We start from the raw sequence: 13547 nt of genomic DNA on the forward strand, positions 1-13547 counted from the left end.
TTTTAAATTATTATTACTAAATTGGAAGTGAGGTCATCAACACTGAGTGAGGATGGAAAGAGGTATCTCAGGTTTAAGGAGCCAGGACAAGGAATGAAATTGTCGTCTAGAAGAGAAAATGGGTGGAGGAATGGGAGAAAAACAATTGCCAGGAGTTTTAAGGGCCCATTCAAGGCTCATGGACATGATCTTAAGGGTAAGTACCTGTGGGTGTGTGCTTTTTCTCCAGCCACATTCAGTTGCATGGGGAGGCAGAGAGCTGGATGTAATTTAGTTTTGACAAGCAAGTATGATGCAGCAAGTTGAGAGTATAAGCAAGTCAAGTGTATGAATGTGCCCATAATGCACAAAATTGAACACCAAGAAGGATTGGAATTATCAGTGTAGCTGAAATATGATGACAAGATTTTAAAAGATAAGAGACAAGAGAGAGCATTATGAAGAATTTTAAGAAGAAAATGATTCTCATTTAATTAGTATTTTGGTGGGGAAGGCTTACTACAAGCTTAAGATTTATGAAAACCTGTCTCTTAACCCTCCCCATGCCCAATTAGTTATGCTCTTCCCATTATATACTCTCTCTCTCTCTTTCTCTCTCTCTCGGCTCTTCCCAGATACCAAGTTAGCGTGGTTGTCAATGACCAAGGCTTTCCTGTTTCTCTTTACGAAATTAATAACAAGTTCCTTGAAGGCAGTGGGCAGTCCCTGGCTTTCCACTGCTGCATGAATGGTTAAGAACACTCAGTCTTCTGCCTCATCCTGCTTTTCAAGCATGTGGGGAATATCTGCTGTAACTGCATTCCTTGTTGCAGTTATTGCTGATGCAAATAGCTGTTTTATTTTATCCATAAATTTATAGTCTAATAACAATAAGGCATGCCAGGGCTTTGGACTCATGCCTTATTATACCACCTGAGGAGCGAGATAATCATCCAGAAATGTACTGCCTGTTGTGCATTTTATTACTCAAGTACAAAGTGATTCAATTCACAAAACGCTTAGTTGAAGACAGCATGAAAAAAAAATACTAATCACGTGAAAAGTAATTCCTCTGAATGCTCCTGAGCACACTGCAGAGAACAATACTCTTCCGGGGGGAGAGTGGTCTGGATGACCCTTTGGGTCTCCTCCAGTTCTAACATCTACCAGTTGCAGTATTATAAAAGCCAGTGAGACTTCAATTATAATATGAATATTCCAAAGAGTCCATCTGGATAGTTCTGAAAATGGAGCTCATCTAGGGGTTCTACCCAAACCTCGTCGGTGCAAGCATTTTCCAGGAAACTGTTCTCTCAAGGGTCCATTCTTCAGCAAATACTACAGACCACACATTGACTAGGTTCTAGGAATCGAGAAATATGGGGGCACTCCTATCCTGCAGTGGCTCACAGTCTAACTCGGGATTTAAAAGAAAATGGCAGGGGGGTGCAAGGGTAGTTCAGTGGTAGAACATTCACCTGCTATGCAGGAGGCCCGGGTTCAATTACCAGCCCATGCACTTGCCAAAACAAACAAACAAGCAAACAAACAAACAAAAATTTCAACAAATGGTGCTGCAATAACAAGTTACTCACATGGAAAAAGAATGAAATGTAACCTGGCCATACAGCATACAAAAAAAAAAAAAAGAAAGAAAGAAAGAAAAGAAAATGGCAACGTGTTTTAAAAGTATGGGAACAATGAACACTATGTAGCATGTGGAAATTCAGAGTTGCTCTGTGGGATACATTGTCTTCCTAGAGTTGATAAAAGTGTGAGCTAAATCACCCTAGCTGAGGGATTAGAGGACCTTCCCCAAGAGATATCCCCATCAGTTCACTTGATAGAGGGAAAGAGCTAGTCTATTTGTAGAGTTCTCAAGAAGAAATAACACTTTTTTTCATTGGTATTAATTTCATTTTTTAAAATGCGTTTATTTTCCATTTTTTTAAATTAGAAAAAAGACTTGAAGCCAAATATGCAGCTTTAAAGCAGTGATTCTCACAGTGTGGTCTCTGAATCCAGAGCACAGGATCACCTGGAAGCTTTTTAGAAATGCAAATTCTCAGGCTTGATCCAGACCAACTATGTCATCAGAAGCTCTGAGTGGGGGGTAGCCCAGCCATCTGTGTTTTAGCAAGCTTGAAACCACTGCCTTAGAAGACCCTGAAGTTGATTTATAAGTATGAGGCTGTAGTTTTCTAATGAGGCTCATCTGTAAAGTTCCCTGCTATACAACAACATGAAGTTAAAAGACCAGCAGATGTTAGATTTAAGTGAGTCTACTAGGTTCAGTAGCAATAATGGAGTATCTATTCTGCTGACCACTGGGCATTATCTTATTTAATCACCAAAGCAACCTTGTGAGTTAGATACCATTATCCATATATTTAGAGGCAGCCAAAGAGAAACGCCAAATGGACTTAGTAACAGTGAGGCCAAGACCCAAACTCTTCTGAATACTAGGCTTTTTGCAGGTGTGCTGGTGGAGACGAGGGAGGGGTATATGTACACGCATGTATGCACAAGTGAGTGGTATGTGTGTAGTCTTACATAAACACATTGATAAAAACAATGAACTTATAAATTGATAGAGTGCTAAGGAAATTTATCTATCAATTCACAAGAATGTGAATTGTCTAAAAAAGTCTAACAATTTTGCAATCTACTCAAGAAAACATGTAGAAATTAAAAGCATGTTGTCTACACACACTTCGAATAAAATACAGGGTTTGTGTCAACACCAGTGGAACCCCAATCCCACCTCTCCCATTCCAGAATCATACTCCCTTAATATCTTAGACAGACCCACTGGTGATCCCTAGTCTACTGTTCTAAACATAGGAATTATAAGAATGCAAGTTGATTTGCAAATATATTCCAAATGATAGGGTATTGTAAAAAACAATTTAGCCAGTCATCTGAATTCAGTTTAGCAGAAAACTACATGGTTATAAACTGACCTGCTCCAAAGCGAGGAAGTGCCATTTCTGCTGCCGGCAGCCTTACATTTCTGTGCCACCGCCTTCCATCCACAAGACTGTCCCCCCAGCCCAGTCAAAAGTCTCCTCAAATCTCTACACAAGCATTCACCTTTCTCCCAAACCTCATTTTAACAAATATCATCTCTAATGGCTTCAACTTCAAGTCTATCCACACACCCTCCAAGACAGACACACACACTAACCAGAAATCATACTCAAAAGACAATGCAGGGCGTGCAAGGGTAGTTCAGTGGTAGAATTCTCGCCTGCCATGCTGGAGACTTGGGTTCGATTCCCGGTTCATGCACTTCCCCCCAACTCTCCCTCCCACAAAAAAAGAAAATAATCCAATGAACAGTGCTGCGATAACGGGATAGTCTAATGGAAAAAGAATGAATTGTGACCCCAACCATACAGCATACAAAAAAAAAAAGACAATGTAAACCAACCCCTCAAAGCTAATATATATATACATACACACACACACACATATATATATTTTTCTTCTTGGGCAGGCACCAGGAATCAAACCCGGGTCTCCAGCATGGAAGGAGAGAACTCTGCCTGCTGAGCCACCATGGCCTGTCCTCAAAGCTAATATATTTTAATGAAGTAGTATTTTTGCTATTATAAATGATAATTATAAAGAATATGTAGAAACAAAAACACAATTTTAGGCAATGCCAAGGGTATACAGTATTAATGCAATTATATAAAAATGAATATTCACAGGGAGACGAGGTCTAGAAGACTGGACAAAAATTGCTATGTTAAAACGGTGGTGACCATCATTTTTGCTTTAAATGTTCTTTAATACATATATTAGATAGCTGTTCTATATAACACGCCTACTAGAGCCACACAGCAGCACCTTTTCTGCCTGACCCCCGCCACATCCCCACCTTGCTTCCCTACCCCTCACCTCGCTAATTCTATCACCTTCAGATCTCTGTGTGAACATCACCTCCTCAGAGAACCCTCCTTGGTCACCCTGTCCAAGTTTGGTTCTATCCTATAGCGCCTTTCACCCTGTATTGCACTTCTCATAATTTGTAATTGCACTGTTATTTGAACATTTATAAGTTCAATTATAAGCTCCATGAAGCAAAACAGTGTTTCCAAAGCCCCAAACACATGCCCAGTACATAACCAGAGCTCAAAAGACTATTCATCAAAGTAATGAAAGAAGGGTTTCACACCCCTATCACTCTCCTATCACACACACAGACACACACACCCTTCTATTCTTATATCCTGTTTAAGAGCATCCCTTTCTCCCACCATCCAAGATAGGAGGTTCTGTGTCATTTGTGATTCTTCACTCTTATCCCCTATACTGAGAACTAGTTACCAGGGTCAGTGAAATTTTCTTATAAAGCTCAGGACCCTTACGATTGTTTGATGCCTGCCTTGCCTGTTAGATCCTTAAGAGCAAGAGAGCTGGGACCACATCTTTTCTGCCATTGGGTCCCCAAGAGGTTTGGCACATAATCGGTGCTCTGAAAAGTAATGTATGGTGGTTGAACCCAATTGCATTGAAAGTGTTTTTGTGATCATTCAAAGCATGGTTGCCTTGCTGATACAGAGCCTAAAGAAAAAGCTTATATTGTTTTGTTCATAATGTACTGACTCTATGATAGACACAAAAATCTAATTTCGGGAACTGTCACAGAAATTCACTATTACCTAATAATATTTTCAGGCTCACGGCCACACCTAATGTGATGACAGACAGATATGGTAACAGGACAAAAACAAGTAGCATCAGAAAAACTGACCACAGGTCACCTGTCAAACAATTGTCCCCATCTCAAAACTGTTTAAATTGCAGTCTTTTAAAATGTAATTGCTGGAAACAATTACGTTCTCTCCCAGTTCCTATAAGCAGACAAGGAGTGTTTAACACGTCCTATTTATAGTCTGGCCAAGTCCAGGGCAGTTCTCAGATGCCAGCAAAGGAAAGTTTCAATGGTTTCCCAGCTTCAGGGCTCAGAAACTGAAAGCTTTGCTGCTACTGCCACCTACGGCAGGAAATGTGAATCTGGTTACAAACAAACCATGCCCACTCTCAAGGTATCAGACAGTTAAGCTGGCTAAATAATTTTCTGAATTCACTGAAGCTGTCTAATATGCATAACCCTCTTCAGCACCAAATGAGGGACACTCCATTATAACGTGTATGCCCCATTGCTTTTAATATGATAAATATGCAAGTCCCTAAACAATTAGGGCACAAAAATCAGCCCTTAGTAAATGCTCACTGCACGAACTGACACAAACCAGATGGAAGTGATCGTAGTTACATTACCGATTTTTAAAGCAGCTTCCTCTCAAGACCTTAAGGTCTGCACAACATAACAAACTCAGTGCATTCTTCTGGACATCAGTGGATGCAGGCATTCGGGGAAGAGGCTGCTCACCTGGCTTTGGTGCTGCCCGATTTGGTGCTATTGCCTCTGGTGGCGTTGGTTTTGGTGATGTTTCTTTTCATTTTTCAAGATAAAATATTTGTGAATTTGAGAATTCTGAAAGTTAAGAGAGCAATGGGGTTAGCACAGATTGCCAGACAGATTTTCTCATTTAGCTTCACAATCCAAAAGGACAGATCCTTCGGGTTTGCAAAACAATCCAACTATTCTGCAAGCTACTGGAGAACTGTGTGGGAAAACTCAGGCAGGTCCTCTCCACAGATCCTCAACTTAAGGATTTCCAGAGGGTAGATATTTTATGCTAACCCTATACGAGTGCCACTCCTCTCCCCATATCTCAACCCAGTGTGGGCACCACCCCCTTCCCCCCACTTCTATCTTCCTCCCAGCAGCCAAAATCGTCATTTTAAAATACTGATCTCATCGCTTTACTCTCTAGTTTAAAGTAGTCCAATTGCTTCCTATTGCTCTTAGAATAAAGTCCAAAATCCTTCATGCTGCTACAAGGTTTTGCATGATTGGGCTGTCACCTGCTCCTGCAATCTTACGCTAGTTCCCTTTGCCCTGTTCCATGGGCCTCAGCCGTGCCAGCCTTTCCCACATCGAGGCTTTTTGCATATACTAGAACCCTCCATCTGGACCTCTTATCTCTCCCTTCTTGCCTAATGAACTCCTCCTTGTTCTAAAATAGTGGTTTTCAAACTGGATATTTTAGGAATTAGAATCGTAGTGATTCTGATTCATGGGCCTAAGGTTGGGTTCTAGGACCTTGCATGACTGACAATTTCCCAGGTGATGCTGATGCTAGTGGCGCAGATTTGGCTCTTTTGAGAACTACTCCTAGAGATCTCAGTTTAAATGTCACTTTCTTGGGAGCCTTCCTTGATGCCCCCATTCAAGGTCAGCCCCCATTACATACTCTCACAACAACCTATACTGGCTTTTGGTTTTTGTTTTTTTTTTTTTTACTGATTATTGGGTGAATGCTTGTCTCCTGGTGGAGTTTAAGTTCCAAAAAAGACAAAAGCCGACTTAATTTATTTCATCTAGATATCCCAAGATCTCAGAACAGTGACTGGTATTCACAGGTGTTCAGATTTACCAAAAGAATGAATTTTCTTCCACTTCTGAACTTTGATAACTCAAGGTAAAAATTCCTTTGCCTCATACCCTCTTTCTAATCAGACAGCAAGTACTATCAATTTTACTTAGAGAACACCTCTTAAGTCTATTCTCTGCCTCTCTCCGTCTCTTAATGTTACTGCCCCTGTTCATCTTTACTCATCTGGATTACAGAAATAGCCTCATATGTTGCTGCCTGACTCCAACTCCTCGTCCCTCTAATCCATCCACTCACTCTTGCCAGGATCAATCCTTATAAAGCACATGTACACTTATGTTGTTTTCTCTTGCTTAAAAATGTGCAATGAGAAATGAGTCACGTGTTAAAATTTCATAGCCCTATACACCAAGGGAAAACTGAGTGCATGTAAAAACTTATAAAAGCCAAGTATATCAAGCCAATGTTAATTTCTTGATTTTGATTATTGTGCTATGATTATTTAAGATATTATTGAGGGAACATGAGAACTCTCTGTACTAATTTTTCACCTTCTATATGAACCTAAATAATAACCTTCAAAATAAAAAGTTTATTTAAAAGAAAATAGCCACACAACCTTCTCCAGGGAACACAGACCAACGTTTAAACTCCAAATCCTGGGGCAGAAGCTCACCACATAATGAACCACCTGCCCCAGGTGACTGTTCCAGGTTCCGCTATCTCCACACATGCTACAGTTTGGCACAGTACTCCAAAAATACTAGGTAGCTCCTCACCTTGGAGTTTTGGATCATGCTTTTGCTAGAATTCCCTGATCCTTTCCCACTTAGTATACTTCATCTTTCAAGACTGAGTGTTCAGTCCCCTCTTTCATGAAGTCTTCCTATTATCCTTAAAGAAAATTATTCATGACTTTACAGAGAATTTACAGACTTCCAGTTTTGTTTTGCCGATTGTTTCATTTCATTAATAATGACAAAAAAGTAAAGGTACATAATCCTATCACTTTACTGTGGGGTTGGGAGAATATAGGGTATGAAATAAAAGTATTGGTGTTTCCATTTCCAACTATTTCCATAGTTCTTGGAAAATTTCCATATTTCCAAGAACATACCTTTAGTTCTAGTTCTACTTTCACTTTGGCTCTCTGCTTCCAGACTTTTCTACTGCTTGTTTATCTGTGAATGCTGCTAGTCAGTGAGCCCCAACAGTGGAAAGAATCTATTCCACTCCTCTTTTTCTACTTAGCACCAACCACACTGCGTGGTAGGTGGTAAGCACTCCATTAATCTCTGTTCTTGATAAACTACATCTAGTACTGTGAGGACAAAAGCTTGGGCTAATTTTAACCTTGATTCTGAAAGACAAACAATGTTCTGGGTACATGCAAGACAAGGTGATGAGTTCTGTATCTCATCCCTGCCTTTGTATCACCCTCAATTTAGGTTTTCGAAATAAAGAGAATTTATTACAGATGCAATTCCTTCAGAACTTGGGAGGAAGAAATTAGCAAGGATCATAAAACCAATCCCCAAAAAGTACCATGTCACAGATCATTAAATACATGTCTTAAACACAGGCAAAAATACAACTGGAAGGCTATATCACTAATATCTTTTTTATTTGCCACAGAAGTATTGATGTCCAGTTTTTAACAGATGCTATTTATATGAAAATCATAACAAAAGTGTCATCCATCTGCCTTGGCACCCAAAGAAAACATAATTCAACACAAAAGCAAAAAAAAAAAAAAAACAGTGCACAGTCAAAGAGAAATGGCATCAGAAGCAAAAATTGTTGGAACTGGTATCAGCAGGGGAAAATTATCATTTGACTAAATTAGAAGTAGTTCTAAGCAGCACAAAAGATTTGGGCAGTTAAATCCAGATACTTGAGAAAAATCTTGTTTATTTTGATAGCAAATGGATCTTATATTTTTGGGACACATACACTATAAGGGTCCCTCTTTTATCTTTCTCTCAATCTCCCATACAGTAAATGCCTGCAAATTTAGTCATTTACTGAGCATTTACACTTTTGGGAAAAACAAAGGGTTTGTTGTCAAGCAAACATGGGTTTAAATTTGTCCTTACCATACACTGTGCAAACTGGCATGTTATTTAACCTTTTTTTGACCCCATTCCCTCACTTTTGAAATGGAAATATCTGTCTTTAAAGTGAATACTCTTCACCTGGAATCTAGAGACAAGGTTCACGTGTGCTTTTGAAAATCTGAAAACTCTGAGATTAAATGCAAAATTTTGCATGAGATGACTTTTCTAGAGAGAGGATGCTCTGCTTTTATCAGCCTCTCAGGGGGGCAAAAGACCCCAAAACAGTTACGGGCCACTGCTCTAAAGGCTGGAGGAGGATCACAGCTAATGTATGCACAGTGATGGATCAAATATGGAATGAAAGATCAGACAATGCATCGGGCAGAACACAGGTAAACAGTTACAAGGTAAGGTGCTGAGTGCCACCTTGGAGCATTATAGAATAAAGGGAGGCAAACTCGAACTCAGGCCAGAAAAATTCCATTAGGAGAAAGGAGCTAGGCTGAGGCACCGAGAGTATGAAGACAGTAAGATGATCCTCACTGCAGTATGGAACCCTAGATGAGGCGTGTCCTGTGAAGAATGGTTAAAACAAATGAGCAGACAAATGACTGAAGCCAATCCCGGGGGACAGGATAAGGCCATCAATAAATTGTGGGAGAAAAGGTGCTATTAGTAAATTTTAGTTTCAAATATTCAATACAAATGGAATAGTCCACTCTCTTTCCCCGAAGAGTGAGTACATTGAGCCTATACATTTTCATTTCACATTAATCTAGGCTTTTCCCAGATTTTATGTTGAATGCATGGATTTTATTTTAGAAAAAAAAAGCTTTATTTTTTTCTGCAGGAAATAAAACACCTTATTTATATGGACAAAATGAGTTTCCTTTATTTGTTTATTATTTATTTATTTTTCTCTTAAGTTGACAAGAAGTTCACAGCTAAATCTGCAGCCCGACTTCATTAACTATTATGGATAATCTGAGTATTCTCTTTCCTCTTGACTTTACTTTCCTATTATATGTGTATTTTTCATGATCCTGATTTACATGTTTCTATTTCACTATATTGTAGGTATACTTACAAGCCATCTCAAAGTCTGCTCAGTGGGACTCACAGGTATAATATACAAAAATATATTAGAGTGACAGAGGATTCTAATCAAGAGCACAACCTGTGCTCAGTATCAGTAAGTGTTCAGTAAGTATTAGCCAGCAGTAGCAGCAGTAGTACTAAAACTGCAGATAAATGAATGGAGAGCAAATATAGCAGTGGAAGCTGAAACCAAAGTAAACAAAACAAGGATGTAAAGGTAATTCAGTGGTAAAATTCTCACCTGCCATGCAGGAGACCTGGGTTTGATTCCTGACCTATGCACTTCCCCAAAACAAAAAACAAGCAAACAAAAGAAAGAAAAACAAACAAAAAATTCAAACAAATGGTACTGCAATAACAGGATATTCACATGGAAAAAGTATGAAATGTGACCCCCTGCCATATAGCATACAAAAAAAAAGTAAACAAAACAAAGTAGCAATGATTAGTCAAAACGGAGAGAGAGGAGTAGCAAACAAAGACTTTCAGTACTGGAAGTGTATCATATTCATGTTATCTTTATTCACGTTTTCCCAAACATATCCTTCTCTTTACATCTCTTACTGTATTGAGAGTGAATTAATATTTAAATAGGACTACAAACCAGTCAATACAATTGTGTAAATCTAGATATGGGATATTTTTAGATACCTAGACTTCACAAAAAGAAGCCAGCTCACTTGTGGTTTTGAAAGCAATGTTAGCATCTTTTCTACACTAACACTTCTCATCTACATTATGCAGCTTATTTTTCAATCCTGGCAGGGGAAAGGGTCATCCAAGAAAACCTTCAGTGACTCTCAGCATGTACTAGCCTTAAAAATTCACTCTTGATACACACCTGTAAAGAAGCTTTTTTAAAGCAACTGTCTTGTTAACAGCCGGCGACCTCCCACCAGATTCCTGCTGTGGGCAGGACCTGACTACTGAACATCTTCCTGGAACTGGTTCTGTCTCCAAGTGCCAGTTGGCTGTAGGGATCACAGCATAGATGCTGTAGAGATCTCTGGGCATGGGGAAGAGGTAGATGGCTGGAAAACGGCAGGAAAAAGGGAGACATAATTGGAGAACAAAATTTAAAGTCTTGGGTAACCCTTCTTGATAAATATCTATGAGCACCAACCATGTACCAAACATGAAATCGAAAGCGGAAGGAAAGGGAAAGCACAGTTAACTTTATTAAAGTCCTTGTCTTCAAAGAAGATTGTTTGGTGGGAAGCAAATATGTTCACAGATAATCGAAGGGACTATACCTGATTTTCTCTCAAATCCCCAGAACTTAGCCCAATGTTTGTGGAATTGAAAACAGCTAAAACAAAGAGATGAAAGAATTACAGTGAGAAATACTTTATTTACAGAATTTTGGAGAGCAAATACAATTTAAGAAACGTTACTAAATTACTCTTCTTAAAGTGATGTAAGAGTCCTCTAAATACGGACAAGGCATCCTGGAACGCAAAGATTTTCAGGAGAGAAGGAATGGGAATTGTAGGGATGATTTAGCTAATGATCTGAAGTAAACCTTGTAAAAAAGGCTTCCAACCAAAATTTCTGGGGGAAGCATGGATAAATCTCTGTTGTGAAGGAGAAGAGTCTTCTAGAAAGAGCAGAGGTCATGTCATGAGACAGAAATGAGTATGAATTGTAGTTCTGTGACTTCCTAGTAGTGTGACTTTGGACAAGCCCCTGCACCCCATATGCTTTAAGTCTTCATCTATAATATGGAGTTAATAATATTCAAAAAACTGCTGAGAGGCACAAATTAAATAAGGGACATGAAACAGTTTGTAAATTTGGAGAGTTTACGGAATTTGCGCGCACATTTCCCTTCTGATTCTTATAGAGATCCAGGGAAGAAAACGTCACTATTTCTGACATTGATTATTGTCCGTCTTCCCCAAACACCACATAAGCTCCATGGGAAAAGGGACAGTACATTCATCACAGTAGCCCCAGTACCTACAATGGTGTCGGGCACGCGGAGGCGCGCTATAAACATTTGTTGAACGATTAAACGAATTACCTACGTTACAGATGAGGAAAGGGAGGCTGTGATGCTTGCCCAAAGCCCAAAGGATGGGCAGCAGCTCCTGGCCAAATAAAAGCTGTACCCTCAACGCTCCCCGCCCGCCCGGTCCCTCCAGCCGCTTCGGCGCACGCCACCACCCTAAATGCGCGTGGTGTGCTGTGCGTAGAGGCCCGCGCCACCTTACCCGGGCCCCCTTCTCGTTCCTCCGCCTCTTGGGGCCCACACCTGTCCCGGCGCGGACTCCTAGGCCGCTTGGCCGTAGAGGCCCAGCCCATTCGCGGTTTCTGGGACGCTGTTGCCCAGGTGACGCGGACACTCGCTGATTGGAGAATATGTCTCCACGCCTAGCAACAAGCGGAGCTGCGATTGGTCAGCTCGAGAACATTTACGGAATTGGTGAGGACACGGTGGGTGGAGAGGGGCGTGGTCATGGCTTTGCTCCAGCAGAAGGAACTTCAGCCTCAAGTCCCGGGTAGCGGGAACTTGCAGCTCCCGGCGGTGGCGCGACGTCAAGTGAGTGGATTTGTTATGTGGCCTTTCGCGTGAGCCCCGGGGTCAGACTGCTCGGACCGAACTGCTGACAGTACGTGCCCTGGAGGAAGTGATTTCCTTTATTTGAGAAGCACACTCCTCATTTTTAAAAAACCATACTCTGGCTGTATGATGGTAAGGATCGAGTGGGATAATGATGTATCTAAAGCCCCTACCCCGTACTATGCTATTCATAAATGTTAGCACTTATGGTAATTAGTCATGAATTCGTTCCTTAGCGTGTCTGTGCGTTACTTTTCTCCTCCAGGAGACTGAAAGCTTCATGAAGGTGGGGCCTGGCTTGCTTTGCTTCTCACTGTAGCCTTCACCCAGTGCCTGAACATGGTAGTAGGCATTCCATAGATATTAGGGAAGTAAATGAATTATTATCAAGACTCACAAGGCTAAGTGGAAGCTCGGTGAGTCAATGTTAATAATAATAACAAATAATAGTAGTCGTTCCTAACCTTTATGGAGCACCACCTATTGCCAGGTGAATTTAATCTTCATTTGTCTTCACAGCAGCCCCTATGAGGAACGTGCTATGATTATCCCCATTTTAAAGCTAGGAAACTGAGGCAGAGAGAGAGTGTATTTTGCCCCAGGACACATAGCTAGTCAGTTGGCAGAACTAGAATTAGAACCCAGGCAGGCTGGCTCTAGAGTCCATACTTTTAACCACACTGCCATTCTGCTCAGTTGAGGCAGAGAAGTGGTGACTTAGAGGTGCAAGCTTGCTGAGGAGGTCTTGAGAGTAATTCCCACACACATTTCTGTCAGCTGATAAGTTACACAGTGTGCCCTGCTGTGTGCCACAGAGATGAATGTTATATGGTTCCTGACTTGAAATCTGACTGTATTTCACTGGCAAGCTAACTTTCCTGCTCACCAGTTGTTCTAGTTTGCTAGCTGCCGGAATGCAATATACCAGAAACGGAATGGCTTTTTAAAAGGGGAATTTAATAAGTTGCTAGTTTATAGTTCTAAGGCCGAGAAAATGTCCCAATTAAAACAAATCTATAGAAATGTCCAATCAAAGGCATCCAGGGAAAAATACCTTGGTTCAAGAAGGCTGATGGTGTTCAGGGTTTCTCTTTCAAGTGAGAAGGCACATGGCAAACACAGTCAGGGCTTCTCTCTCGGCTGGAAGGACACATGGCGAATACGGCGTCATCAGCTAGCTTTCTCTCCTGGCTTCCGGTTTCATGAAGCTCCCCGGGAGGCGTTTTCCTTCTTCATCTCCAAGGGTTGCTGGCTGGTGGACTCTCTGCTTCATAGTGTTGCCCTCTCTGAATCTCTCTGAGTCTCTCATTCTCCAAAATATTTCCTCTTTTATAGGACTCCAATAAACCAATCAAGACCCACCCAAATGGGTGGAGA

The 13547-nt window shown here is 40.8% G+C and overlaps 1 protein-coding gene across 7 annotated transcripts in view; it reads right to left on the minus strand.

Annotated features, from left to right (window-relative positions):
• The window catches only part of EFCAB6 (EF-hand calcium binding domain 6), a 357426-nt gene extending 345473 nt beyond the window's left edge, over positions 1–11953 (minus strand). For 2 of the 7 annotated variants that reach the window (XM_077169111.1, XM_077169107.1), the window contains exons 1-3: positions 11821–11953; positions 10449–10638; positions 5384–5488 (exon numbers count right to left, since the gene is read on the minus strand). In XM_077169111.1, coding sequence (XP_077025226.1) covers positions 5384–5454 — 71 coding nt within the window. In that variant the 5' untranslated portion in view covers positions 5455–5488; positions 10449–10638; positions 11821–11953. Of the gene's footprint in view, positions 1–5383; positions 5490–10448; positions 10639–11630; positions 11737–11820 lie in introns of those variants that run through there. The other 5 variants (XM_077169117.1, XM_077169114.1, XM_077169108.1 and 2 more) reach the window with 4 other exon arrangements.
• Between the last annotated feature and the right edge of the window lie 1594 nt (positions 11954–13547).

The sequence above is a fragment of the Tamandua tetradactyla genome, chromosome 7 (assembly GCF_023851605.1).
Source record: "Tamandua tetradactyla isolate mTamTet1 chromosome 7, mTamTet1.pri, whole genome shotgun sequence".
In the NCBI taxonomy this organism is placed as follows: domain Eukaryota; kingdom Metazoa; phylum Chordata; class Mammalia; order Pilosa; family Myrmecophagidae; genus Tamandua; species Tamandua tetradactyla.